Source organism: Clupea harengus, chromosome 21 (genome assembly GCF_900700415.2).
Source record: "Clupea harengus chromosome 21, Ch_v2.0.2, whole genome shotgun sequence".
Lineage (NCBI taxonomy): Eukaryota > Metazoa > Chordata > Actinopteri > Clupeiformes > Clupeidae > Clupea > Clupea harengus.
The window spans coordinates 65,106-90,195 of NC_045172.1; the positions used below are offsets into that span (position 1 = coordinate 65,106).

Genomic DNA, 25,090 nt, shown 5'->3' on the forward strand with positions numbered 1-25,090 from the left:
CTCGCAAGGTCCCCCTGCTCAAGGAAGCACATGTACAGGGCCGTCTGAAGTTTGCCAATGAACACTTGAATGATTCTAAGGAGGATTGGGAGACAGAATGTGGTCAGATAAGACCAAAATCAAGCTCTTTGGCATCAACTCGACTTGCCGCGTTTGGAGTGAAAAAAAAAGCTGAATATGACCCCAAGAACACCATCCCCACCATCAAGCATGGAGGTGGAAACATTATGCTTTGGGGCTGTTTCTCTGCCAAGGGTACAGGACGACTCCACTGCATCGAGGGGACTATGGATGGGGCAATGTACTGTGGAATATTGGGCTTGAACCTCATTCCCTCCCATTGAAAAAGCAACCTTAAGGATTTGGAGAGGAGTGGACCAAAATCCCTCCTGAGATGTGTGTAAACCTGGTGACCAACAACAAGAAACGTCTGACGTCTGTGCTTGCCAACAAAGGTTATTCACCAAGTACTAAGTCATGTTTTGCTAGGGGTTCAAATACTTATTTTCCGCGACAAATGCAAATCAATTCATAACTGTTATAAAATGCAGTTTTCTGGATGTTTTTGTTGATATTCTGTCTCTCACTGTTAAAATAGACCTACCATTACAATTATAGATCACACATTTCTTTGCAAGTTGCCAAACTTGCGAAATCGGCAGGGGTTCAAATACTTATTTTCCCCACTGTATACTAATAGATGCCACTAAGACTACACACTAGTTTTTTAATGGCACGGTAATATCTTTCTATCTATTGTACATTTAAATTGCACTCAAATGCTGTCATTGTTATGCATTATAGTATCATTTAATAAAGTATTGTTCTCACTGTTTTGAGTGGATCATGGTTAAAGGGTGTTTTAGAACATTAGGTGCATTAAACCCAACACACAAATAAAACGCTCAGGCCTACAGCATAAACAGCCTAGAAATAATGTAGACTAGACATAACAAACAAAAATACAAAGAAAAGAAGGTAATCTGCATTACCAAATCCATCAACTTCTTTATTCTTGCCATCAATCAAATTCGGCTCATTCATAATGGCACCTTGCTGCATGGTTTGGTCCATTTTCTAAATTCTTTGTAGTCCTTATGTAACACCCTAGCTTATGGTCAAATCATTTTCAGTGAACCCCTATTCAATCAAACAGCATTTCACAAACGCAATCACCAACGACTTCTCACAAATTCATTAACACTTCTAACACGAAGAGTTTTCTTAAATGCGATTCCTCAAAAAAACCACAAGATGGCCCACGGGGCCCAACTGCGTTCGAGAATGAGGCCCAATGAGTTCATACTAACAGGAAGTGGCCATACTCCCACAAGGGGAGCTGTCTGTAAAGGAAGGCTGTTGCAGGGTTTTCCCAACAGCAAATCTACTTTCTTATACTGGTGACAGGCTGACATGTAAAAGCATTTCTCAGAATAGTTCCACAGATAGATATATTGAATGTCTGCTCACCTTATTGTTTATAAGTGTATAAATATACATAAATAAATCAATAATAGGCTACCGTTTAAAACTCTTAACATTCATGAAAACATTCTATCGCTGGCCACTGGGATGGCTAGAGGAGTCCACTTACATCTGCTCTGTGTCAAACCAAACAGAATGTAATGTATTATAAATTAACTCCTTTCAATTTGGTGCAAACCCAGACAAATTATTTATTGTCAAATCTGCTTTCAGTGTCAGCCATCCTCTAAAAAATCTTTTTTTTAAAAACTAAAGTACTTAAAAATGTATTTCCACAGAACCATACCAAGTCAGTTCACAAACCAAAGATTTATTAAAAAATGTTTTTATTGGAGTCCATAAGATAAATGCATGAATAACAGGCAAGTGGTGTGGGGGTGGGGGGTGACTGAGCAAGAAATGGTTTGGTTCATCAGACTGTTCATCGCTGTCTGTCCCATCTCCAGATTGAAGCATCATCACAAACAGCAATAAGGATGCTGCTGTCACGACTGAAGCTCGTCTGTCGAATAGCTGATGTGCACTTGGGCAATGTTAGAGTGGTACACCTGAAGAGGAAGGGAAAAAACTTAATGAGGGTTCTTCTTTTGATTTCTGTTCAATCACTATTCGTGCAAAACCTTTCATCTCAGAAAATACATTTGATGTAACATGCATCCAGTAGGGCCAATATTAACAGTAAAACCTTTGCTTGGGTCAGATGATCAACAGGCTACTTTTAATATGGTTACATGGCAAAATAACCCTGTTATTACCCTATCTTAGGGTATATACCCTTTGGGCCATTATTACCACCACCGTTTTAGGTAGTTTTATTTCCATTTTGAAGAATTTAAGAGTTTCAGTTTAGTCTTTAGTTGTAGTTTTTCTGGTGTTTAAATACATGTTCTATTTAGAGACAGCACTGATTGGTTTCATGATGATGATTGGCTGATCAACCATTTCAGATTTCCAAGAGCTATCCTCTTGGAAGGATGCGTGGAATTGGGTCTGGCTTTAGAATGCAGTCCAGCGAGGAGTGAGTCACGCATTGGCCCATTCCCCTACAAGTGCTTACCACACAGGGCCTTCCAGAGGGAAGAGACCAACCGCTCAGGATGGGAAGGGATCATCTGTATGGTCAGCCAAGTGTAGAAAGTTCCACTATGATGTGGTTGACCAGGCCAACATTAAAGCCCAAGCTGCAGTGAGGGCCGTAGAGGTAGATTTGCCTTTGTTAATAGAAAGCATTCTCTGTGATGCGGAAATGCCACTGACTAATAAAGTGGCAAGGTGGCCTGATCACCTCATGATTCATTTATCCTAAAATGTTAATTGAGTTAGTTTGATGTAGTCATTTTTTTATTTATGTGTGCAGTTATTTTGATATATTCTTCAACCGCCCATCAAACGCAGTGGTTGCCCAGGTTAAAGGGTTGCTGACAGAGGCTGATATGGTGCGCCTCTCTGACCCCTCCTCATTTATAACTGTTGGAGCACAACACCATCCTTTGTTTGGTAAACAGAGATGTAAAAGAGCCTATATAAAGGTTAGTGCGGTAGGAGGAATGATTTTTAAACTGGGAGATGTTGAGTCAATCATCATACAAGCTTCAGTGCATTCAATGCTGGCACAGGAAGTTATCTACCCACTTATCTACCCAGTTGAAAAAAATGCAACTTCCTTGTAACTATATCTTCGCCTGTACCACAATTCCCACAACAATTGTCACAATTTCTTTAAAATGACAGAATTACAAATTAGTGGACGTAAGAAGTACAGAGAGTAGCAACATGTTACATCTGGGCTAAAGACCACAGTGATTTTACAAAGCCAAGACTCAGCAGAAGGATGGGATATGTTACCCTGGCAACAAGATGGATGGAACTAATGACGGGCCTTTGGCCATAGCATCCATCCATTTACAAACAGTTACGGCAGTTTGGCCCATAACTTAAAAATATACTAAATGTGTGGCACAAAGAAATAGTTCTACAAACAAGTCAGTTTTAGGGAGAAAAACATGAAAACTATCAGCAAATTAATAGAACACAAATGCTGCAACCGTGGCATAAATGGGAATATATTCTGTATGAGTGGGAATATATTCTGTATGTGGAGAGAGTGGGAATATATTCTGTATGGGTGGGAATATATTCTGTATGTGGAGAGAGGGAATATATTCTGTATGAGTGGGAATATATTCTGTATGAGTGGGAATATATTCTGTATGTGGTATAAATGGGGAATATATTCTGTATGTGGAGAGAGTGGGAATATATTCTGTATGAGTGGGAATATATTCTGTATGTGGTATGAGTGGGGATATATTCTGTATGAATGGGAATATATTCTGTATGTGGAGAGAGTGGGAATATATTCTGTATGAGTGGGAATATATTCTGTATGAGTGGGAATATATTCTGTATGTGGTATAAATAGGAATATATTCTGTATGAGTGGGAATATATTCTGTATGAGTGGGGATATATTCTGTATGAGTGGGGATATATTCTGTATGTGGTATAAATAGGAATATATTCTGTATGAGTGGGAATATATTCTGTATGAGTGGGGATATATTCTGTATGAGTGGGAATATATTCTGTATGAGTGGGAATATATTCTGTATGTGGTATGAATGGGGATATATTCTGTATGTGGAGCGCAGTCTTACTTGGCCTTGTGAGGGTCCTCCACCTCTAGATCCCAGACGTAAAGCTTTCCCACTTGGTTCCCCAGAGCAAGCATCTGTACACACATGGCGTTCATGAAGAAATGTCACATACATGCCAGAAAGTAGAAATACAATTACCTGGAAATCAAGTTTATCATTGTCTCTCAGAAAAGATTGGTTTGCCAAGAAGTACAAGTGCATCTCAAAAAATTTGAATATCATGGAAAAGTTCATTTCCGTAATTTAATTTAAAATAGTGACACGTTCATATATTCTACAATCATTACACATAAAGTGGTATGTTTCGAGACTTTTTTTTGTTCTAATCCTGATGATTACGGCTTAAAGCTCATGGAAATCGAAAGTCCAGTATCTCGAAATATTAGAATAAAACATTTACAATACAGAAATGTCGACTTAAGAAGGGCACTAAGCGTCTAATTAACTGAAAAACCTGCAAAGGTTTCCTGAACCTTCAATCTCTCAGTCTGGTTCAGTACACACAACCACCATCATGGGGAAGACTGCTGACTTGACAGTTGTCCAGAAGACACTCATTGCTGAAAGTGTCGGCCTTTTCGCAGAGTGCTGTATCAAAGCATTTTCATGGAAAGTTGACTGGAAGGGAAAAGTGTGGTAGGAAAAGGTGCACAAGCAACAGGGATGACCGCAGCCTTGAGAGGATTGTCAAGCAAAGCCGATTCAACAACTTGGGGAGCTTCACAAGGAGTGGACTGAGGCTGAAGTCAGTGCATCAAGAGCTCACAGACGTGTCCAGGAAATGGGCTTTCCTAGTGTCAAGCCTCTCCTCGTCAGAAGCGTCTTACTTGGGAGAAGGAGAGAAAGAACTGGACCGCTGCTCAGTGCTCTAAAGTCCACTTCTCATTTGGAATATAAGGTCCCGGAGTCTGGAGGAAGAGAGGAGAGGCACAGAACCCAAGTTGCTTGAAGTCCAGTGCGAAGTTTCCACACTCTGTGATGGTTTGGGGTGCCATGTCATCGGCTGGTGTTGGTCCACTGTGTTTTATCAAGTCCAGCGTCAATGCAGCCGTCTACCAGGAGATTTAAGAGCACTTCATGCTTCCATCTGCTGACAAGCTTTATGGAGATGCTGATTTCCTTTTCCAGCAGGACTTGGCAACTGCCCACAGTGCCAAAACGACTGGTAACTGGTAACTGGTTTGCTGCCCATGATAATACTGTGCTTGATCGGCCAGCTAACTGGCCTGACCTGAATTCTCTATTGGGTATTGTCAAGAGGAAACAGAGATCCACCAGACTAAACAGACGAGCTGAAGGCCACTATCAAAGCAACCTGGGCTAATATAAGACCTCAGCAGTGCCACAGGCTGATTGGGCTAATATAAGACCTCAGCAGTGCCACAGGCTGATTGGGCTAATATAAGACCTCAGCAGTGCCACAGGCTGATTGCCTCCCTGCCACGCCGCCTTCATGCAGTCATTTGTGCAGAAGGAGCCCTGGCTAAATATTCAATGCAGAAATCTCAGGTCGACATTTCTGTATTGTAAATGTTTTATTCATATATATTTGAGATACTATATTTTTGCTTTCCATGAGCTTCAATCAAGATTAAAAATTAAAAAAGCTTGAAAACATGCCTCTTTATGTGTAACGATTCTACAATATATGAAGGTGTCGCTTTTTGAATTAAATTACAAAAAAAAACATTTTAACTTTTTCACTGGGGCATACATACCTTCTGCCAAAAGTCCATTGAGAAGCGCATGTACCAGATGTCACACTGACCATAATCAAAGCGGCCAAGGATGGTCACATTTGACTCATTGGGTTTGATGTGGTCAATGTCGTCCTCCATCTTGCCCGGTTTCCAGCACACAATGGCATTCTCACAAGACTGAAGAGAAGAACAGAGTTGGGCTTTAGATTTTCATCCAATCACAAACCTGACAAATATTTAACTCTTAGGTTTTTGATTAGGCCATCATGCCTTATTTAAAACCATTTACCAGAATTGCAGATTCTACCATTAACTTCCCAAAGGTAGGGTAACTAAGTGTAACAGCTAAAAACATTTACACTTAAACTACTATCTGAGAATCAACTAGATGAATATCAAGTTGTAGTTCCATATAATATTATGTCTCATTTAAAAGCTTGATTAAAAATGCCAACATGGCACATGCCAATGTCTCAAGGTTTGGTGATTATGGATAAATACATCATCATGTCTCAAGGTTTGGTGATTATGGATAAATACATCATCATGTCTCACGAAGGGTTTGGTGATTATACTGCCCTAGTGGTGTTGGGGAACATACCTGGTAGCTGAACATTTCACTTACTTGAGGTACTTATTAAACTATAATTTGATTTCTCTGTGTATTTATTGGAAGAAAAGCTTTTAAGGATATAATAATAATAATAATAATAATAAAACTTTATTTATATAGCACCTTTCATGCAAAAGAATGCAGCTCAAAGGCAACCCTATAATACTGTGGCCTGAAGATTGGAATTGAGATTCAAGACCAAACTGATCTGAATGACTTGAGTTGGCCTAGGGGTGATAAAACAACAGCGATACATATCCATAGACACTTCCCCGATAGCAATAACACAAACGTTTCAATAAGTTTGGCTTGTTAAATGCAAATTCATCAGAAAAACACTTAATGATAATGAACCTACCCCTGAGCGTGCTCCCCCCCCCTGACTAAGAAACGGCCAATCATATCCCTTGATTATGCTGCATGCCACAAGTGACAAGCAAACAGCCAATCATTTCCCGGCTAAATTGCTCGGTTGCACCCTCCACATGTCCTACAACAACATAAGCAGCGCGGAACTTAAGTGAGAAGGTGAGAACAATCAAGATGGAAGCAAGGAAGAAATTGAAGTGGTTGAACAAGGGTTTTTTTTTCCAGCATGGCAGCGCACGAAGCAGCTCAAAAATTCCAAACATTGGTGTCAGTCAATGGAACGCTATCGGCCCCTGCTCAATGGAACCCTATCGGCCCCTGCTCAATGGAACCCTATCGGCCCCTGCTCATTGGAACCCTATCGGTTTTAACAACCAGAACTAGGGGTTACATTGAGCCGGGGCTGTCCCAACACAGATTTTTTGCAGCAACTGTAGGCTAGCTATAGAGTATATAAAATGTAGCAACTGCAAACATTTTACAGGGTTCCCCTTCGTACCAATAGATTTTCCTAAATGCCACCTTAAAGATCAACCTTCTTTTTTGTCAGTCAGATGGCACAGATGAAGAAGAGTGGGAGAAACTCCCAAAAGAAAGGTGTGCCAAGCTTGTAGGAAAACTCCCAAGAAAACCTGAGGCTGTCATTGCTGTCAAAGGTGCTTTAACTAAGTGAATGGTCGGAATACTCGTGGTGGTCATCGTGGAATATTGTGTATCGATTGGGGAAACCATTTGAATCCATTTTAAGATGAGTCTGAAACATTCAGAACACTTGAAAGGGTCTGAAAACTATACACTGTATAGCCTTGTAGATGCAGTCTGTGATTCTGGCAAAGCTTTTTGATACTGGTGAGTACGTACTCATTGCGTACATCCTTCTAGTAAACTACACAGTAGTAGCTTTTCTTTTGTTGCTCCTCTCTATGAAGACCTCGCACTAGGAATTGGTGGCATTGCAGAATTTAAACAAATATGAACAATATCAGCCCTAAGTCTGTGAGACCAACAGGTTGTGTTACACTCTGGAAGAATATACATTTCTACTGTTTAATTGTGCCATCAGGTCAATGACTGAATTTCATTTTAAAGAAATGTATTTAACTGCAATTTAATTATAATTAAATCATACTTAAACATTTCCATTAATTGGGAGTAAAATCCCTGTTGCAAATACAACAAAAAACTCGAAATTGCAATTTCCTAATCTCAAATGTGTTAAATAAAGACAGGAAATGAAGCACTCTACCTTAGAGAGGATCAAGTCTCCCAGCCAGCGGACGCAGTCTACATAGTTCCTGTGGATATCTCGCGTAGAGAAGTCTGGGAAGTGAATCTTCTGTGACACAAACGGTCTAGGGACAGAATAACAAACATCAGTCGTGTTAAAAGGAACATGGCATCCCCATCTAATGCTTATTATACACTTCCAATATGAGACTTTTTAGTATTTCAGTGGCTCTCCACCTGATATCACTGCACTCTCCTGATTTTTTCACAGGATAATTGCACTTGGTAGCAAAAGGCTCTGCCTCATACTGTGCATTCATTGGAAGTTGAACCAATTTGAACCAGTTTGAAGCCATTCTGGGAACTACCCACCGGGGAGCTCACCCGAGAACTACATACCTCCACCGGCTTTTTTTCTGTTTGCATTCTCACTGCCAGTATGAACACTGAAGTTAAGAGCTGTTGTTTAGGGCTTTGTGAGTAGTTAGCTTGCTAACGTAAATGAATGTGCTAATGTTGGCTACCTCTCGCAAATCACCTTAGAAGTATTGTTCTGGTAAGAACAGGGTAATCAGAGTGTAGTGTTTTCTTTCACTTAGATTTTTAAAGGGTTACAGAGAAATAAACAAACAAATTATATTTATACATAAACTCCGTCACGCCACCGTCTTATTTTTCCCCCCAGAGAGACGCATGTGTGCGACCCATCACATGACACTTACGTCACTTCACTGATTGGTTCTTATTGTGCTGGGAGAGTACCTACCCTGAAGTAGGAGATCAAAAATGTCCCTCAGAACGGCTTTCAAACTATGATCATTCTCGTTCTCACAAAACGGGGCTAGTTCTTCTAACAGTTCTAAGTACTAGGAAAGTGTAGTTTTTAATGGTATACCATGTCACTGAAACTGCCAAAACACAATTTTCTTTGTCCTTTTGAACGCTTATTATATATATATAGCTGGGCTTGCTCCTGACTGGTTTATGACAGAGGCTTTGTACATCAGTTCTACTACCAACTAAGACACCATTTTGTGATTCATTTATTTTCCACCGGAAATCGGTGCGTTTCAAGCATGGCCAAGCAACGAATATTGACATAACGCTCTTTTTCACTTCTAGAAATTAATAAAACAGACGTCATAGATTTTAAAAGTTTAAATGTATGAAACGTGGAGTGACGAGGTGAAGAAGGTTGGTAAAGGATATCCCAAATCATTGAAATTCCTCGGAATCGGAAACCAAAAATAGTTTAAAGTGGGTTATTTAGAGTTATGGTATAGCATAGTGTGTGTGTGTGTGCGCGTGCGTATGTATGTGTGTATGTATGTATGTATGTATGTATGTGTGTATGTGTGTATGTGTGTGTCAGTTTCTTATTAGGGATGCAATGGTACACGGTATATTGTTGAACTGTTCGATACGCCCCCTATGGTTCAATATGCACATGTATTGGTGTTACGGTGCGCCAGTACATTTCCTATCATTTTCAAAACTAGCTTACTGTGCTGCTGACTACACGCTAGTGTTGCACGGTGTACCGGTACTAGAAAAGTACCGCGGTACCCTTACGTTAAAAACGATACGATTTTGCATATTTTTGGTACCGGTACTTCATTAAAAAAAGCACGCAATCAGAGCGCACTCACTGTTCCGCTCCCTGTCAGGCTGCCTGCACGCATTGACTGCAAGGGCGGGGCTGCCCAGCTCTCACACATGCAAATACTTCGGGTACGAAGCAGACACCGAAGGAAAACCCATCGACACACACAGACCCTTCAAATCCACTCAGGCAAAGGGAGGGAACACGTCGAATATGGCTAAGCACCTATCAGACAGACACCCCGAACTTTTCAGAAAGTTCAAAGAACGACAGGTTAGCAAATGTGATTATAAACATGAACACCCCCAAGCTCACCCATATACAGCCTAACACGAGTAGCCTTAGCCTAGTTTAGCTAGGGTGACCAGACGTCCTCTTTTACCCGGACATTTAGGTCTCGAAAAAGAGGACGTCTGCTTTGTCTTGTGTTGCAATTGCTTGATGTTTGACTGTGTTAGGAAAGTTGTTGACTTGCTAGTTTGTCATAAACAAAGTAAGCAAATTTAACAGGTTTCGCTAAATTTAGCCGCTAGCAAGACATCTTGTTAGCGATGTTAGCAAGCTTGTTATAACAGGCTTGGACATTGATGCTAGTATTACGTTTTTTTCACCCCTGATGCTAGTATTAAGTGCTCTTTGTAATGTTATTGTGATAGCCATGTTGGCTAGGTTGCCAACGACTTTCCTAACACAGTCAAACATCAAGCAAGTGGCTTCATCTGGCAAAAGAACTGTCCAAAAAATGAGACAATGCACATTATCGTCATGACTATTATCATTTTTTTGTTAGAACATGTTCAGTTGCTAACAAGACCATCACAAAATACATTTCAGTTAATTTATAGAGTTAGTGTTTCTGTTAGTGTGTAAATAGTTTGTAAAGTGTGTAAATAGTTCAGTTGTGCAGTAAGTGCATAAACAATTGCAATAGTTGCAAGTTGCAACAAATATTCATAATTCAAAATAATTCTACCAGACAGACAGGCTGTCTCATTGTTCACCATAGTGTAATGGCATGTGTGTATTGGTGCAAAGGTATGTGGTGGCATGTTTTTCATTGTTGTTTTTCAATAAAGGGGAGAAATTGCCCTTTAATTATGTGTCTATCTTTAATGTACCCAACCCACATAGCTTTAGGTTTTTTTCCACCTCAAACACACATCTGTAAAATTATGTAATTCATACTTATGGAAATAACTATGTAGTCATATAGTCAGATACGGACAATAGGCCGTGTATAATCAATGCTATGATGTCACCATGTAGTAGGGCTGAACGATTAATTGCATTTGCGATTTAATCGCGATATGATAGAACGCGATTTTCTAACCGCAACGTTCGCGATTAAAAACGTGATCTTAAAAAAAAAAAAAAATTATAATTTTTTTTTTTTTAAGATGCTAAATTTTGCCCAGTGTTTAAAAAGTGCATGCCTTGTGTTTATTCTTACAATGACTTTGTTAAAATTACTTAAATGCACAGTGGCAAAGCCACCGATTTGTTGTTCTTGATTCTGTAATAAGCAGTTAAATAAAAATTTTAATTGTGGGAAATAATATTTAACACTAAATGTATCTAATATTGTGTTGGTCATCATTCATTACGATTTGTTGGGGAAAAAATTAGGATAAAACAAAAAAATCGCATATTAAATCGCAATCGCAATATTTTGGGGAAAAATCGCAATTACATTATTTCCCCAAATCGTTCAGCCCTACCATGTAGTTTTCATTAATATCTTGCTGTGGGCTAATACAAATATGAATGCCATTTTTTTAAGTGTTCAAAAAGCTGGGCAGGAACAAGCTGGTAAAAAGGGAACCTTACAGATGTTTTGTTTATTACTATCATAGATAAATATACCAGTATCGTATCGTATTTGTGGTATCGTATCGTAAGTATCGGGTATCGTGATATTTTGGCAGGTATAGTATCGAAGTCATAATTTTGGTATTGTGACAACCCTACTACACGCACGTTGTACATTCAGAGTCACAGAACATCTCTGCAGCATGTTAGCATTTCCCTGCAGCCTATCAGCGCTCTGTATGCAGATAGGAGCTGGAGAAGAGGGGAAACTAAAAACTAAATCATCTCAGCTCCAACTTGACCATGGCCAACACTAGCTGGAGAGGCACTGCTGTGAAGGAACATTTTACATTCGGCATTCAATACGAGGATACGAAGACATGCATGCATTTCTTTGCCACTGTTAGCTACTTGTGTGGAAACAGTTCTAACATGATGCTTCCATTTACGTTGCCCTGTCTCAGGTGGAGCAAGGAGTCCACTCGTTAGCAAAAACAACAAACAATCTCTCCATTCCAACAATTTGCGACAAATAAACAAGCTAACAACTTAGTGCTTCCAAGGTATTTTCATGCTTGCTAACAGCACAGCTGATACTGAACAGCTTTCTAGAATGCTAACGGGTGATTTTGGTATTTTAACACTCTGGTGTGAGGCCTGTCAGGGCAAGTCAAACTACTTGGAGTGCCTGACATTTTTGTATTCTTCCCTCATCTAAAAACATTGATCCCAAAATGCTACATATGCTTTTATTAACTGTGCATCACAGTTCAACAAACTGATGTCCTTTCTTAGCTTTCCTGAGGGTTCTACACATGACCTGGAGCTACATTTCTGGGTTGTGATTTGGATGTGGTTACTTCTTTACATATGGTACATCTCATCATTACTGTTAAGACACACTGCCAATAGTCACCTGTGCTAACGTACCACTTCTCACTATAAAAACTTGTGGGTGCATTTGATGTTGCTCCCCATAACATCCTTACAGTACAGCCAGCAGGCAGGAGACACAATACATTTGGTGTTCATCCAAAACTCTACTTCTGGGCAAGTTGAAAGGTTCTATTTCCTGTGTCTACTGAGCTACTGTGTTTTCTACGATAAGGTTGTGAGTCTGTTCTGTGAATCTGTGTTCTGTGCAGTGATGAGGGGGCCAATCAGAGCAGCAGGGCATAGTTGCCATGGAAACTTGATGTCACTATGTCAAGGCTATTTCCATAAGCACTCACAAGTTCTATGTTAATTGACCAAAGATTAACCCAGGCATGAGCTCACTTCCTGTTTGGCGACTTTGATATGCTGTATTGCAGCCTCTCCGAGGTCAAATAACTTAAGACCCTTCCTGAGGTTGTGCAAAAAACTTAAGTCCACATACCAAGTTTGATATAAAATCATTAAACAGCTGCAGAGATCGCTCACTTCCTGTTTGGCGGCTGGTTTGATTTTGATTGGCTGTAACTGTTTTGAAAATCTAAAACACATCCAATAACTTTTGTGAGGTTTGGTCTGAAGATCATCTGTAGCACATTCGGGGAACGTTGTGGCCTTTTGATAAAATTCAACATGGCCACTGCATCAATTAAAATTAAAAAGTAACTGATCGACATCCTGAAATGAACCTGGTTGACTTTTTGAAAGGTGGTGACGCTACCCACTGTACCGCCAACACAATAAGTTGACATGACAAGTTGCCATGTCTTAGCCTTGGGACATCCTACAGTACTACCCGACATAAGAATTATCTTTTTTAGGCTAACACATCAATGGTTATTAGACTAAACACATTTTTGAGGTCAAATGTTCCATTTCCTTTTTGGGCTTCCTCAAAATGAGGTCCCATGTCTATTAGGGATGCACGATATTGAATTTTAGCCGATATCCGATATGCCAATATTTACAAGCTCATTTTGGCCGATGCCGATACCGATATATACACCTCTGCTTTTTAATTATTGAAAAGTCTCTCCTGTACTAGAATTAATTATGATAGGGTATTGCTGTAGATACAGGACATTTAAAAACTTGATTTGTATCATTTTAGAAATAGACATTCACTCATGAAACTATTGAAATTATTTCAAATATGGCAGATTTATTTATATTTTCACGTCACAATTTTCATACTTGAACAGTACCAACTTGAACAACTACACTCTGGAAATGCAACTTGGCTAACTTGGAAAGCTAACGTTGGTTAACTGACAGTTTAATAACATCCCTTCTAGGATTTATAGACTAATCTATGTAAGGTATTTGCCAAGTTAGCTATATAAATTCAATATATGCAAAAGTAAGCCATGTACAGATAGCGTGGGCTCGTAACATAACCTTTCACATCCCGTCAAATGAGATCATCAACTTCGCTGGTGTCACGTAGCATGCAAGCTAACTAGCTAGTGTTGTCTAGCTAACTAGCAACTTATTAACTTCTATTAGCGCGCGACAGGTAATGTTGCAAAGTGTTGCACGCGGGTGGTCTGCATCTATGCATGTAACCTACGTTACGGCCAAGCTGTCGTCTCCTCTTCCATCTCCTGAAAAGTTTCCTGACAAATAGCATGTCAACATCCTCTGATACTGTGAAGTACTGCCACACAGCCGACGTGTTGAATTACGTTGTTGGCGCTCATAGTAACCAAAACATTTGCTTCGCGTGTGCATAATTTGAACGTCACTTTATCGGCCAGGTACATCGGCAGAAATTTTCATATCTGCAGATGCCGATAATTAAGGTTTGAAGCTTTTATCTGCAGATACCGATGTCGTGCCGATATTATCGTGCATCCCTAATGTCTATGTACCAAGATTGGTTTGGATTAGTGCTGTCAGTTTAACGCGTTATTAACGGCGTTAACGCAAACCCATTTTAACGTTGTTAATTTTTTTATTGCGAGATTAATGCGATTTCTTTTTTTTTTTTTTTAGATTAACATTCTTTTTGGCCTCGCAAACTGTGTAGTAGGCTAACGTTACAGTTTGAGTGAATGGTGAGCGCGATACGGCGAAATGGATGATAAAAAGCTTCTGAATGGAAAGTTTACGTTTAAAAGTTGTGTTGTGCAAAAGAAGCGAGCTTCACTGTTGTCTGAAAATGTCAACAGGCAGCTGGCTGAAAGAAAAGTAGTAGTAGGCTTACCTTTTATTGTTAACCTAACTGTTACGGTTCAATGTTTCTGAAATAAGAGGCCTGACTGCTATGTTCCCAGCAAACTTGAAAAAAAGAAAATATTAAGCCATGGTTTAACTGCACTATAGGCTGAGTCCTTGTTTACCTGAAATGTGCACTTTATAATTGTATCTTGTACCGCCCTGTTTGGCAATATTGGTTTTCAATAAAATAAAACATTTGCATAAAGCAAGCCAATCAACTTTTCCAAGTTGATAAGGGCATTCAAATAACATGATGGAAAAAATAAATAAACAAAGGGACATTTAGAATAGATAAAAATGTGCGATTAATCGCGATTAATGTTGAGTTAACTATGACATAAATGCGATTAATCGCGATAAAATATGTGAATCGTTTGACAGCACTAGTTTTGATACATCAAAGAGTTGCTGAGAAACAACCTAATGTCTTATTTGGATTGGCCGTCACAGTCAAAAGCGTTCGAAAATGAAATCCATTTTGCATTTCACTGCTACCTCATTTTTGAAAAAAGGCCACAGTTCAAAAGTTCCGTGCGTAAACACACGTCCATCATTGACCCATTGGTGGTACTGGAGCACTTGAGCACTAGCATGAAAACTGGTGAAAAGCTCTACTGCCTGGTCCCCAATGATGAATAATAATTAGAAAAAGTGGAAGCACACTGGGTGCCTATGCAGCTTTGCCTCTAATAATATTATTATTATTATTAATAATAATAATAATAATACAAAGTAGAAATCTTATTTGATAAGCCTCCAAAGACCAGTTAGATAATGTTTCGATTGACTTCAGTGTTTGGCTTCTATACCTGAAGTTGTCAGGTTGGAGTGATTCAGATGTGCTCCAGTCTCACCTGTTGGTCTTGCTGGGATTATACTCATAGGACCCTCGGATGGCTTTCTGCATCCGCTCAGAGTTGATTCTCCACAGCTTCAGAGAATGGTCCATTCCGCATGACATGATCTTCTCACCCAGCAAATCAAAGTCCTATAGACAACAGAGAAAAAGGCACTGGCTAAAAAACAAACAACCAAACAAAAACAAACTAAACAAATGAGAGATCCTCTGTTTCCAGTAGCCCATAGTACCCCCAGACTTACGGCACTGAGCACTTCATCTCTGTGGCCCTCTACTCCACCAAAGATGGCCACCAGTGTGTCCGTCTGGATGTTCCACAGTCGCAGAGCGTGATCTGTTGGGACAGCATACATTAACCATGTGTGCTAGTCAGAGCGTGATCTGTTGGGACAGCATACATTAACCATGTGTGCTAGAGTCAGAGTGTGATCTGTTGGGACAGCATACATTAGCCATGTGTGCTAGTCAGAGCGTGATCTATTGGGATAGCATACATTAGCCATGTGTGCTAGTCAGAGCGTGATCTATTGGGATAGCATACATTAGCCATGTGAGCTAGAGTCAGAGTGTGATCTGTTGGGATAGCATACATTAGCCATGTGTGCTGGAGTTAGAGCGTGATCTATTGGGATAGCATACATGTTCTCCCCTAAATGCTTCAGAGCTTAATTTCAGAATGAGAGGCGTAATTTATTTAACACCAGAGGAGTTCTGGAACAACCAGCGTGAAATATACAACAGCAACTCGTGTGAGTGGTGGGGATGGCCGCAATAAAGAAGAAAAAAAGTCTACTACTCCGAAACAGATGTGAAATTCTCTATACAGGGCCAAGAAAAAAGTAACTTCAGTGTATAGCCTATTTTCAGAGCAGTGGGCTTGTTTTGGGGATAACAGGCTTAGCTTTGGCTAACGTACATAGCCAGCCAGGCATCTAGCTAACAATGACATATCCATATGAGCTGGTTAATAATTAGCAAACAATAGCAACACTGCAGATTTATACATGAGCTGGTCTACTTATAATGTAGGACTTGTCGCTTGCCATTGTGAACGTTTAATGTTGAACTCGTCTTGCGCTTGTTCGTGTAGGTTCAGGATCCTCAATCTGGCAACTCGGACGAGTTTCGAGTTTGGGAAGGAGGGAGACAACGCTCTCCAATATTTTGAATTTGAAATGGAGCACTGACTTTAAACGCTTGGTGTCCCATCTACATATTGCTCCTTTAATACTACAAACAGTGCTGGGGGTGGTGACTCTGTGGGTGAGAGATCTGTACCGCTCACCGACTCAGCCATTCTGCTTTTGAGTGTAGCTACCTTTGCTAACAGAGAGGAGAAGATTGGGGTCCCTCGGATGAAACTTGAGCTCGTTGATGGCATTACCATGTCCAACATAGTGCTGTGATTGAAACAGAACAGTATCAGAATACATATACATAAACATATAAGTGCCTCACTCTGACATGAAGTCTAAGGGTGTCCAAGCATTTTACACACAAATTAATGATTCCAACATTTGACAGTACCTTCAGAATACAGAATGTTCCCAGAGGTCGTCATGGCCACTATCTACAAGTCTTGTACTTTCAGAGTATTTTAGGGTGAGATAGCACGTGGTCAGAGGGTGTTGACCTACCTTAATACACTGCATGGTGATGTGGTTAATAACCCGGATGATGCCACGCGACCCTGCCACAGCTAGCAGGGGGTGACTGGTGCTGTTGTCAAATGTCCAGGCACAGGTGTAGAAGTTTTCATCTGCCTGTTCAAAGTGAGTCAAGGGACACAGCGCACAATCAAGAGAGACTACCAAGGGGTCATGCCATGTCAGACCCAAAGAAATGGGAATTTAAAACTTGCACTCTCTGGTATGCTACAGAATGCTGAAAAACACTCAAACCTGAACAGCTGCTCTCTGCTGTAGATTTCCACTTCAAATTGCAGACTAACTTAGTATTATCCCTTCATTTCTAAATAGTTTTTGGCTAATTGCTTTTTCATTAAAAGGTGATCACACCTTAAGTTACCTAAAAGTCTAATTGAATGGCTGCTTTGGATTCTTTGTTTTTTAATTCCAACAGTACCTTACTACCTTAAAAATGGACCACTAACAGCCGAGCTGTCGGTTTAGATTTAGCACCACCTAGCATTTCCTCTAAATCCCTAGCATAGGCGCCCACTGCTGACTGACCACAGTCCATCTTGTTATAGAATAATAATTCTATCGCTACCGAGAGACTGAAAATAAAACATACACTCACCCTTTCCCAATTCAAATGCTTCGCCAGTCAACCACCAACATCGGCACTCGGCTCCTGAATGATTGAACCTTTTCCTCCCTCTCTATCATCTGACTTTAGCCTGTGTGTCATCATGACTGGCAGAGCTGACTTGCAGAGGTATATTTATCCACCTAGCCTACCTATGGGCTAATCTAATGTCTCTTCGCTAACGGGTGGATCACTAAGAGGTCAGAGACTGAAACGTGCATGTTTCTGTGCATTCCATCATCTTAACATACCTCTAAAAATATATTTAATTTCAAAATATATTTATACCACAGCTTGGTTGAATTTGTTATTATGAGGCATTCTTTAGAACATCAATACAATTTTGATATTTACACACCTATGAACTAGTTTTTTTACACTTGCATATCAATCCACCAAATTCATTGTGTTAAATGAACTGTCGATTTTGTGACAGACAGATAAGTGGACCAACAGAGATACAGAGTAGCAACAAGCTACATTTTTCTGAAACAGCAACTCTACCATCACAAACAAATTTCAGAAAGATACATCAGCATCCACATAGGACTGCAAGAGGCGAATCTCCCCTTGAGAATGGCATTCATAGAGGGTCACCTGTAGATAAAGCATGCTACCGTCACTGTTTGATATTGAAAGAGAGAGATTCTAGGAAGATAAAGAAAGTGTATGTTTTAGAGAAGACTATGTTACTCACTCTGTTGCTGCCTACAGTGGCAAACACCAGTGGGTCACCCTCCTTACTGTGCCAGTTGAACTGCACCCCAAACAGCGGCTGACCATGGTCCTCCTGACAAAAGGAAAGAGTGAAAAAGGAGTGTTTAGATTCACATTTCAGATTCACTAACTAGGATACCGTGCCTTTGTACAAAATGTTGTTTTTTTATTTTACCAGTCGCAAAACTAGAGTGCAAACATAGTTTCCTGTGCACACTTTTAACACAAACTAGAGTGCAAACATAGCCTCCATCAGTGTGTTTTTTTCAAGCTTCCTGTGCACTTTTAACACAAACAATCCTATGGCACCATCCCTTGCATGCTAACAAATAGTCTTCAAACATAAAATAATATTAATTTAAAGGGGTCGGTCTATTAGCCTACATTAATATGAAATTATGAAAGTTGCACTTGCACACCCAGTGTTCAAATTTAGACACAAGTGAATAATGGGCCAAGATACTGACAGATACTAACAAGGCTGGTATTAGGCTACATAATGACTAAAGTGCGGGCGTGATAGGAACTTCAGGATTTTTTTAACCGGGGGCCTACTTTCCCATCTTTTTAGGTCAAAATGTTTACTAGGGACACCTAACGATTGAAATCAGTCCAGTATTGAGTTAGAATGCCCAAACTGGCAACCGCAAGATGGCTTATACTGCGTGGAAGTAAATCGCTTGTTTTTGCCACTGACAGGCTAATAATGTTATTATAAAAGTGTCTTACAACATGGAAAGGATCCTTACAGTGATAGACCTATGTTTGTTTACCTCTGTAAAGAAACAGTAGAAACAAAAAGGTACACTGTAGTGACATCTATTAGTAGAAATGGAATATAGTATTCATAGTTAAGTTCTCATTAGTGTATATTACCTGTAACTATGAAACATGTTTTTCGTTAGCTTAGAATGAGCCCTTCTTATCTAAATAGGGTCTGCCATGTTTCTACAGAAGCCCAGAATGGACAAATCAAAACACTGGCTTTACATTTGTAAAGGAAGGGTATTCAGTTGGTTGCAATTCACCAACCTCACTACTAGACGCCACTAAAAGCTACACACTGTACCTTTCAAATTTCAATTTCAAGCAGCAGACATTACCCCACACAGAGTACAACATAACGTCAAGTGACCAAACATTAAAGTATTGTTTATCCATTACATATTTTTCTCAGTTCATCTTAACTGGACCACATATACTCTAATATAGAGGTATTTGTGAAGCAAATTTCAGGCGAAAATTCAGGCCTAGGATCTGTACTTTTTTCTTTAAATTTGTATTGCCAGCTAGGTATTGGGTGAATCCATTGTGACTGACTTCTGGTAGTTATTATTAATGTTTTATTATTATTATTATTATTATTATTATTATAATAATACATTTCATGGTGCCTTTCATGGCATGCAAGGTCACCTTACATCACATAAGATAAAAAAAATATATATATACAGTAGTCCTCAAGAAAAACATACAATGAGATCAAATGTAGCTGATACCGTTACAGTATGCTAGTCTAAACGACAAGTTTTAAGAGCACTTTGAACTGGGTAATGGAGTCCAGTGTGCGGATGTGAGTTCCAGTTTGGTTCAGAGGAGGTTATCGATCCATGAGGAGCTGATGGGATATAGTATTGATGGCGATGAGCGTTGAGGTAGATGAGGAAAGAGAGTAGACCAGAATTAGCCGCATGGAGGTGGTCATTGGTGATCTTAACTAGGGCCTTTTCAGTGCCGTGTTTTGGGTGAACTCCAGATTGGAATGGCTCAAAGAGATTGTTGTTTTTCAGGTGATCCTGGACCTGAGTTGCCACCATCCTCTCAAGGGCTTTTGATATAAATAGTGGGTTGGAGATCATTATTAAAGTCATCAGGATCCAATCCAGGCCTTTTCAATGTTGGTCTGACAATGGCCTTTTTTAATGAAGGGGGGATTGCAGATGTGTTCATTATTGAGGTTATCAGAGGGGCAATAGAGGGCAGGCACGCCTTAATTAAGTTTAGGCTTTTTCAGTGTTGTTCTGATGGCATTTTTAATGAAGAGGGGACTGCACTTAATTAAGCTTGTTGGAACAGGATCCAGTTGACAGTTGGAGGAACTGAATTTAGTGATGAGATCCAAGATGCCACGGTGCAGTACGGACAAATGAAACAGTCCATGTATTCAGGGGAGCAAGACTGTGAAGCACTGAGGACGAGCCCACTAGATCCACGAATGAAGCATTGGGATCAGGAAAAGAATAGGAGTTCATTAAAGTACTGAGTTCCTCTGGCTTGACTTTTTTCATTTTGCAATAGGACATGCACTTTTGATTTCATGACAGGAAGGTAGGTGTCAAATAGCACAACTTCAGAGATGGGTAGTTCAGCAGTACTGATATTGCAAAGTTTAATACCAGCGCAGAAAACCAGATCTAAAATATGGCCTTGGCTGTGGATTGAAGAATCTATATACCGTAATTTCCGGACTATTGAGCGCACCTGAATATAAGCCTCACCCACTGAATTTAAAAATAATAATTATTTTTAACATAAATAAGCCGCCCATGTCTATAAGCCGCAGGTGCCTACCGGTACATTGAAACAAATTAACTTTACACAGGCTAAAATGAATATCAAAAGTAATACAATAGTGATGCATATTATTAGTTTTGCCAGTTACGATAAGTGCACTGTTGCTTTAAGAGAGCACAGTTGCAAGAGTCAATCAGAAGCTAGAACGTTAGATTGAAGACAACGAGATAGAAGAAAGATGCTAGTTTGAAACCAGTGAGCTAAAGAACTTGAAAAGACTGGATTTGTATTGTTGTAAACTAAAGTGTTTTGAGTTGAGTTCTGTCTACGGCGGTAGACTGTGGTTATTTTGACATTAGTTAAGTTATTGAGAGATACTGAGAAATCGCGTGGAGCTAAGCATCCATGCGGCTGCATCCATGCTAGCATCCTAGCTCCACAAAGCCACCGTAAACACAAAGACACCGTATACAGTCACAGGTATAATAATCCATAAATTAGCCGCGTCATTGTGTAAGCCGCGAGGTTCAAAGCGTGGGAAAAAAGTAGCGGAAATTACGGTAATGGGTGATGCCAAAGCAGTCAAGCAAGGCCATAGTACAGATAGTACATAGTTACATAGTTTGGAGGAATTAACCAAATGTAGGTGAAAATCACCCATTCAGATGACATTAGGAGACATAGCACTCAGAGTAGCAAGGACATCTGAACAGACAAAAATAAAAATCTTACTAATTACAATGATTTAACTTAAGTACTTAACATGTACAAAAATCTAGCAATATTTACATTTAGAATTTACACTTAAGATTTGAATGAACTAAGAATAAAGAATAAATGTAAATGAAATTATGAATGAAATAATGATCAGCAAGAGCAGAGGTTAGGCATACCCTCAAGCTGTTGACGCACTTAAAGGAGTACTTGCACTTCTTGGACTTCCACTTGCCCTTCCCCCAGCTCTTCCTCCCAGGGGCATTGGCTGTGTTAGTGGGTGTGTCTGGGCGCTCAATGTTCGTGCCACTCTCAACACTCACAGCGTCGTCCTGGAAACACAGAGAGGCATTTAGACTGGATATTAGGTGTGCAACAAGACAGGAATCAACATAATTCATAATTCATTCACAACAGGTGTGTTTCTCTGTCCTTCACATGACCACATACCATCAAAAGTAATTTGAAGGTGAAGCCAAAAGTGGCAAATTGCTTTAATTTAGTACGTTGCTGTAAGAAGTGTTATAGTTTAAATTTGCCCATTTTCTTTATGCCAAATAAAATCCATAGTAATACATTCATACATGACAGACTTCACTGTCCAATCCACCCAGCCAGGTGATCCACTGTGAAACTGCAATACAGAACTGAACACTGATTACTTAATCAGTCTAAAAATAGGCTAAGGATAGATTCTTATATACACTCTTCTATATCTATGCCTTAGTTATAAAGGGGGACTATTGCAGCCAACTGTTGTATGATACCTTTTCTTTTTCTTACCATATGCAAACTGAAACATGATTGTTTGACAAACATGATTTGCATTTCATTAGACCTCGAAGAGGGCAGTCAGTCAAACATGATGGGACAAGACAGTGGTGGGCATCCAGATAATTTGGGGTTGCTAGAGGCACCAGGGATTTCTACAATTAAACTATTTTTACGTAGGTTCTCTTTATGTAGCTTTTTATGTACTGACTCTAAACTCATCAGTCCATCAGTCCCCCTTCAGCTCTTTGCTTCCGATTCTCTTCATTATATTACATAGCACAAATTACCTATACATAAGGTAATTATCGTTCATAAATGACTACAAAATTGTCTCAAACACTTAATTTCCTTCATTATAATCAAATGTTTATCCTATTTCTTAACCAGGCGGAGAAAGATACAACAAAATGTAAATGGTAAAAATTTTGAATTCCTCTTCAATCCAATTCTCCTGTTTCATCAAAAGCATGCATAAATGTTTATTTGTTGAGGAGTATAGCTTTATAGTAAGTTACCAACATTAACTGACTCCTTGAGGGAGAATATCGGGTAAAATATTGTTGTTTCTTCTTTTTATTTAGGATTTGTACTCATTTTCTTTACAACTTGATTACTAACACATCGGCATTTCATCTGTAATAAAGGGAAGACACTCCTTGATACCCTGTCTTCATCTCCGGACGTGTAGAAGTGTAGGATACTGTCGTAAAATGGCACATGCGCGACTCACATCTACATTGACTCAAATCAGGCAGCGACACTACCACCAGCGAACATTAAAACCAGTTAAACTGAACACCGGCTCATCGTTTCTTAGCCAACATCAAAGATAACATAAGCGAAGCGAAACAGGACATTTTATTCCAACACCTGGTGGAGCGTAGTCACATTTAAGCTAATGTTAACGTACACTGCCTGTAAAACAACAGCAGCATTGCGTTTGTTCTCTAGCCTTTACACCGCCAGCGAAGCTAACTTCTTAGTGATGAGAAATTAAGTTTTAACAGTTATAGACCATCAAACTTGCATACCTGAATACGAGCGGAGGACTAAAATTCGTTATCGATAAGGCAGATATTGTGTAACAAACCTCAATTAACTTCATGTTACACTATAACACAAGTTTAATCTCAGAACGTTAATTTTATCGGTTAACGTTGTCCTATTGTTATTCTTAGGCCCATTATTACACGTGGTTGTCAAGCATGGTGGCGTACTTACATTTTCGTCTCCTGAAAGATCAGGGTTGCTGTTTTCGTCGCTGCTTAATTTTTGCTTTTTGCTCGGCATCTCGTTTCCCGCCTGTAAATAAACCTCTGACATCTTTCTTGTTCACCACTCCGGCTGGGAAGTCAGTCTTGCCGGAAATCGACGTCAAGACGTAGTTTGTATGTGCGTCAGAGCCGTATAGAAAGTGTGAGAGGGTTGTTGCTGCCCCATTTCAGAGGGAAATCAATCGAGTCGCCCCCTGGCGCTGGACAAAATGAATAGGATTGTCCATAGAAAAAATATATATTGGTCCACAAGTTACTGGAATGCCTTCATTGACATATGCTTTATTAATTCTGGTAATCATAGTTTATTTTCAGCCACAATTTGAATTGTTTGAAATATTAATTTGAATGAAATACATTTCAAATATTTTTGTAATGGGTGAAGCTACAATGAATGTGTTGTATATCATTTTGAAATGTGCAGGTTTCGTGACATGAGTTGTATAGTTAGGGAAAATAAATACCTTAACCTCACCAGGTTGACCTAATAAAGTGGTAGTCTTGTAAGGATTATTTTAATGATTCCTTCTTCTTTCGTAAAACTGTCTGGGCAGCAAAAATATAAGTTGTACAAGCACCAAACTTGGTATATAGGTTCCAGAACTAGGCTAGATCTCATAAAATTGTAATTACCTTTGTATGGCTCTAGGGCAGTGGTCACCAAACTTTTTTGGCCAAAGATCACAAGATTGCCGTGGTGACAGGCAAGATCTACCTATTGAGGCGTTGAGAGAAAAAGACTGTCCAGACTCCAGACTGTACTTACAACTTAACTTTTTATTTAGCCTAATTGTAATTGAATGAAATTAAACACTTTGGTCCAGCTTTCAAATTGATGTGACCAAGAACACACTATCACTTAATTTCAGTGCAACATAAAAAGGAAAATACTTGTTAACCGCACAAAATATGAACAAGAAAAAATACATTTGCAATGAGCAGGCTGGATATTAACTGCTTATTTATCAACTGAAGTTACAACACAACACTGACAATCTTTGTTTTCAGATAATTTGACAGTTGTTTTGAGGCCCCCATGTTGCCACTCTTCAGAGGAGAATCAAGGAGAAGCACATCTTGCAATTGGCTACCTTAGATAGTTTTTCTAATGATTGAATGCACCTTTCTATGGAATTGAAGGCTTAACAAGCTAATCAGGCTAATTATGTGTTGCAATTATTCAGTATTGAGTAGTTACAGGTATTCAAATCATGAAAATGATTAGGGTGCCTAAATATTTGCACAGCCTATTTTTCACATTTGATTTCATTTCACACAATTAAATACTGCTACACTAAATATCTTTGTCTGGAAAACACCCCAGTACTCAGTGTTAACTAGAAAATGAATA

General features: G+C 39.4%; 1 protein-coding gene across 1 annotated transcript; it reads right to left on the reverse strand.

The window, feature by feature from the left end:
• Nucleotides 1–1,799: 1,799 nt before the first annotated feature.
• eed (embryonic ectoderm development) lies at nucleotides 1,800–23,882 on the reverse strand. Its single transcript, XM_012823343.3, has 12 exons — nucleotides 23,687–23,882; nucleotides 21,871–22,023; nucleotides 18,444–18,536; nucleotides 18,278–18,343; nucleotides 17,113–17,238; nucleotides 16,794–16,875; nucleotides 15,718–15,809; nucleotides 15,471–15,604; nucleotides 8,071–8,176; nucleotides 5,861–6,019; nucleotides 4,143–4,216; nucleotides 1,800–2,033 (listed from the first exon to the last, which is right to left on the reverse strand). The coding sequence occupies exons 1-12, from the start codon at nucleotides 23,786–23,788 to the stop codon at nucleotides 1,907–1,909; spliced, it is 1,314 nt and encodes a 437-aa protein (XP_012678797.1). The 5' UTR covers nucleotides 23,789–23,882; the 3' UTR covers nucleotides 1,800–1,906.
• Between the last annotated feature and the right edge of the window lie 1,208 nt (nucleotides 23,883–25,090).